The 5,681-nt window shown below is 40.5% G+C and overlaps 1 protein-coding gene across 1 annotated transcript; it reads left to right on the top strand.

Moving 5' to 3' along the window:
- Positions 1-486: 486 nt before the first annotated feature.
- Positions 487-4,369, top strand: LOC139478533 (small ribosomal subunit protein uS10). The gene is made up of 3 exons (XM_071261031.1): positions 487-595; positions 3,025-3,118; positions 4,075-4,369. Exons 1-3 carry the CDS (start codon positions 593-595, stop codon positions 4,329-4,331), a joined length of 354 nt encoding a protein of 117 aa, XP_071117132.1. The 5' UTR covers positions 487-592; the 3' UTR covers positions 4,332-4,369.
- Positions 4,370-5,681: the final 1,312 nt, after the last annotated feature.

The following is a 5,681-nucleotide window of genomic DNA, read 5'->3' as shown; positions in this document are numbered from 1 at the left end:
GTCACGTTTGAGGCTGTATTAAATCTAGACCTAACTTATCTTCCACGTTGCTCTTGCGCCCAAGGCAAATTGTTGTAAAATAACTAATAATACGGCTACCGGTTTTCCGATTGGTTGGTTCTGAAAAAATTCTAGGACTATTTTCTCTTATCGGGAAAATTATTTACCAAGCATGATATACGTTTTTCAAAATAGATATGTTAAAGGAAAATATGAAAAGTAAGTTTCCCGTACGAAAACCAAACATTATTTGCAGACTTATTCATAGGGGTGTAAGCATCATCAAACGTTTCTGGTTGGAAACAAAAAAAACAAAGAATCTTAGCAATATTAAGACACATCGGTTTGTAGTAAAATAACGCTCGTTAATTTAGTTCACGTGGATCTATATCCTCATGTAAGATGACTATTAGTTTCTTTACGGCTTCAAGTTTAACCTGTCACCCCTCTCAATAGTCCAGTCGCAATGACTTCCGTTCGCGCAAGCGTTCGCTCTTTCTTTCCGAACCTCGTGCAGTCAGGATAGTTTCTGGCTCACCGCTGTTCAAAGTTTTGAATCTTTGATTAAGTCGGCCAGATATTATCATAAAATATGGTATGATCATTTTCAAAAAGTATTTATCGATTGTTATTCAAATTACAAGAGCATATAAACCTGGAAATAATACCATGTGGTCAATTTGCTAAATGTGTTTACAGGTATTTGGGTTGCCTCCCTTGATATAAGTTGCGGGCACCTGTCCATTGCTTTGATTCCCGTTTAAAGTTACTTTTTGATAAAACGATATTACAAAGATACTTCACTCACGTTTATCCAACACTCAACATTCAATCCAACCATAAATCGTACTTCGTCTAATATTCGTGACTAGTTCTATGCCTACTATGTTTGCATGTTCACAATCAGAATATGCGATTGTTAATCAAGCACAAGCAGCCCTATGGTTTTTGGCCTGAAATCTAAGTTCATTTTCAGTCTAGGTTAGGATATAAATAGTGCCAGGTAAGAAATTGACACACTCTTCTCATGGATGGTGGGGTAGCCTAATGGTTAAAGCGTTTGTTCGTGGTGCCAAAGGCCATTCTTGTGTCCCCTGCCATGATCATGATGATAATGCTGAAAGGGACCTAGAGCCATTCTTAACTCAGTCACACTGTACATATGTTAAGGGATCAAGATTAGTAAATTTGACTTATCAGCGTTGGAAAATGACACTAGTCCTATAACCCCTTCCAAACCATAGTAAAGGTATATGGACTAGTAGAAATTTGCCATTATTAAGGGTTTAGCTACATGTTATCTCAAGGACTAGTGAGCTAAATCAGTCTGTTTCTTTTGCTGCTTTTTAGCGACTTAAATTAGGTGTGCTTGGACTACCATTTGAACTACGCTAAGGGGTCAGAATTTGACTGTCACAGTACTTCTGCTGGATATCTCAAGGATGTCATATCTTGTAGGACTGTGTTTGCTGTGGATTGTTTTTCTTAGACCTGAAAAAAAAGAAGTTTTTTTTAACAATTAACTCAAAGGGAATTTACAACAGGTCATTAGTATATGTTATCTTCATGAACGGACTGTGGTCAGAATTGGTGGTTAGTTGCTTATGTACAAGCTGAAGTGTTAGATGTTTGCCTTTTTCACAAAAATGCCCTTTTCCTGCTTTTAAAAAAGATAATTTATTCTGTTACCACAAAACATACGAGGTAAACTTTCTGATCAGCCAGCTGGCTCCAGGGTTCCAAGTTCTTGGTATGAGTGTGCTAAAAATTCACACCGGCATGCAAGTTTAAAATGTTCATAGCCCAGTTGATATTTTAAACACCATGTTTTTTCTGACTTCTGTGCCATTTACATCTAATAAAAAGAGTAACATTAAAGGCATAATTGTATTGTGTGCGGGTTTCCTTTTGTTAAAATTGAAATTTCAGAATCAAGGTGGTAAATAATTTGAACCAAATCAATTTGAAAGCCAATATGTGATTTCCTCAAATCTTAAATGTCGAGAAATATTGTATAGGAGTGAAAGATAAGATTTTAATGAAATTGTCTTTTTCTGCAGAGTAGGTCAAGTTCACTTTCAAAGTCATACACTAGAAATGTATTATGTTCATAACTTGAAGTGAGTGCAAAAGCTATGCAATCCAATAGACTGAGGCTGGTGGATCTTTATGGTTGAGATGTTTGTAAGAGCAAACACCTTTGTTTCAGGGTATGAATATGTTGCGTCCTATGCACGTAAACATTTTACTCATTACTCATGTATACTACTCAAAAGAAGTTCAAGAACACCCAATTCTTTCATATTACTATAGTTAATCTCACATGCCAAGACAGATTAACTGTAGTAATATGAAAGAATCGGGTGTTTTTTAACTTCTTTGGAGTAGTATATATTAGACTAGAGGCTTCTTGGTACAATAAACGACGATTATAACAAACTGAAAGGGACTACTAATTTTAATTCATTATAACTGTAGTTATATGCATACAAACAACATAACTACAGCAAATAGTCAGGACCAAAAAAGTAAGTTTGTTATATCTGTCCGTTTGTTATAAGTGTGTAAGTAATAACCATAGTTCACTGTATGTGGATTGATAAGATGCCTGTAAGACTGTCGAAAATCAAATGACATGTTGCCAGCCTAGAGCCCAATGTTGCAACTGACACACCTCGAGTTAAAAATAGATAGACCCAAGTAAATCTTTGGATGTTTCCAACAAGAAATAATCAAGCACATGGTTGTTTAAATGTGTGAGGGCCATAGGACCTTGTTTTAAAGCTGCACTGCACATGAGCTGAGAACAAATTGAATTTAACTTATCTCTACCCCTGCTATGGTAGCTTCTCATATTCCTTCCCCATAACTTCGGGCTTTTCTCCCATTAAGCTGACATGCCGCGGCATAACTGGAATACTGTTAAAAGCGGCATTAAACCCAACTCACTCACTCATACACTCGTATTCTTTCCCAATCAGAATGACCTTTATCTGATAATTATTTCTTTGTCTTTGATTTCAGTCTTACAAGGACACAAAGGCTCCAACAGAAGAGGCCCCGATTCACAGAATCCGGATAACCCTGACCAGCAGGAATGTCAAGAGTCTGGAGAAGGGTATTGGATTCTTTCTATAATTATGTTCAGGCATTTGCCACCTTTGGGATTCCAGGTTGGAGGAGGTCCCCACCAAACTATGCTTGTCATACAAGGCGACTTAATGGATAAGGTCGTCGGGTGCAGTGATTTGGTTGTTGGCATCTGAATATGACACAAACCGGCTTGGACCTGTGAAGAGTTGCATTCCTGGTATAGTAAACATAGCTGCTCCTTCTGAGTCTAGTGAGGATCCGGGTTAGAATTGGTCTTCAGGTCTCCTTGCTTGTCATGGAGGCGACTAACGGGATCCCGAGGTCAGGCTAGCTGACTTTCTTCATGCATGTCATTGTATTCATTAACATTGTCTGGATCGATGTTCATGATTATATCAATCACTGAATTGTCTGGTCCAGATTCAGTTATTCACAGACCAACGTCATATGGCTGGAATATTGCTGAGTGTGGCGTTAAACAACAAACGAAAGTGAAAATCTGGGACTACCTGTCAACAGGGTGGGATTTCCCATGGACAAGATTGCATTGGTGCAGGTTAACTTAACAGGTTAACATGTCCTTAGTTGGTTTACCTTTGAGTGAGACCCATGAAGATCCGGGTTAGAAAAGGTCTTGGGCAACCCATGCTTGTTGTAAGAGGCGACTAACGGGACCGGGTGGTGATGCTCGCTGACTTGGTTGACGATGCATGTCATTGTATCCCAATTGTGTGGATTGATGCTCATGTCAATCACAAGATTGTTTGGTCCAGACTTGATTACTTACAGACCGCTGTCATATAGCTGAAATATTGCTGAGTGCGGCGTGAAACACCAAACAAAACCTTTGAGTGAATTTGCTACAATATTTGAAGTATAAAGATACAAAAAATATGTTTTTAACTCAGAAATACTATGAGCAGTGTTACTCCCAACTCACTCACTCACTCACTCACTCACTCACTGTGTGCTTGTTTCCAGTGTGTGCCGACCTCATTAAGGGGGCTAAGGAGAAGCAGCTAAAGGTAAAGGGGCCAGTGCGCATGCCCACCAAGGTGCTGCGGATCACCACCAGGAAGACCCCCTGTGGTGAGGGCTCCAAGACATGGAGTCGTTACCAGATGAGGATCCACAAGCGAATCATCGATCTGCACAGTCCCTCCGAGATTGTGAAGCAGATCACCTCCATCAGCATCGAACCAGGTGTGGAGGTCGAGGTTACCATTGCTGACGCATAAAGACATGTAAATGACGGACAATAAACATGGAAACCTCATTCCTTTGTTATTCTTTGCAGCGGGATGAATCTACACTTGTCATTGTCCAGCCACGGGTTTTGTCTGGTCCAGACCAGGACCCACTTACACAAAGCGATCTTAGCGCTAAGATGATCTTAACTCCCATACTTTAACATAGGCTTACAATAGTCTTAGTGCTAAGATCGCTTTGTGCAAGTGGGCCCTGGTGACAGTACATCCCTGTACAAAATGTCTAGGGCCAGCAGCTTGTAGTGAACGTTTGGGTTCTATTTGATATGGCCACAGCCTGAATGTGCAGCTAGCTCAACTTGAGGATTTTCTTCTGGTGCATATTGCCCATGTCATTGATCGCCTCAGTGGTCTAGTGATTAAACATCCGCCCGGAGAGCGGAAGGTCTGGGGTTCGATACCAAAAGATGTTAAAAGATGGTTCTTGTTGTTACCCTGTCTGTTGCTCGGCATGAGGGAGTTAAAACAGTGTACTGTGTGTGAGTGGGATATTCAGGTTACATTGCAGCATGGTATCAGTAGGCTAGCACTATAAATCGCATCAGTTCGGACTAGCGGCACACAGACATTTCTGTTGGTTTTGCAAAATTGGTAAAGATATGAATTGTCACAGAGAAACTGCAAGTGCTGGTGATACTTTATTTACCCAGCAGGCATAAGGGAGTATGCTCCAATGCCCTTTGATACTTGGGAACCATGGAACAACTAGGGTTTTGTAAAGGTATCCACACCAGGTACTCTGCCAAAATGTGATGTTTTCCACACCATTGAGGCATCAATAACCCAGCTGTCACAGATGCCTTAGTTAGACGAACAGAGTTGAGTACCTTGGTCGTGTTAGGATTCTCTGCCCATGAGGGCAGATCCGAGATTGGCCATTGATTATTATCCCTGCCCAAGCACAGGATCACACATCGATTCAGGAAGTGTTTATTTTGTTGCTATTGTGTTAGCAGCTACTGACCCTTGAAGATCCAGGGTAGAATAGGTCTTCAGCAACCCATGCTTGCCGTAGAAGGCGACTATGCCTGTCGTAAGAGGCTACTAACGAGACCGGGTGGTCAAGATCGCTGACTGTTGATGCATGTCATCGTATCCCATTTGCGTAGGTCGATGCTCATGATGTCAATCACTGGATTGTCTGGTACAGACTCAATTATTTAAAGACCGCCGTCATCTAGTTGGAATATTGCTGAGTGCGGCGTTAAACAACAAACAACAAAGAATATCTATTTGCGCCCTACACATCAACTGATGTTTGACAATCTTGTAACAATAGCAATACAAATCTTTTTCCACAAAGTTACTGAACAGTTCCGC

Source organism: Haliotis cracherodii, unplaced genomic scaffold, assembly GCF_022045235.1.
Source record: "Haliotis cracherodii isolate W230 unplaced genomic scaffold, xgHalCrac1.p SCAF_4, whole genome shotgun sequence".
NCBI classification, from domain to species: domain Eukaryota; kingdom Metazoa; phylum Mollusca; class Gastropoda; order Lepetellida; family Haliotidae; genus Haliotis; species Haliotis cracherodii.
The sequence above is the reverse complement of the archived record's forward strand: the minus strand, read 5'-3'. Positions and strand labels throughout refer to the sequence as shown.

Excerpts from the sequence above, each read along its gene's own strand:
- LOC139478533 (XM_071261031.1), top strand. Across the intron at positions 3,119-4,074 it reads TGTCAAGAGTCTGGAGAAGG|TGTGTGCCGACCTCATTAAG; the intron begins GTATTGGATTCT and ends GCTTGTTTCCAG.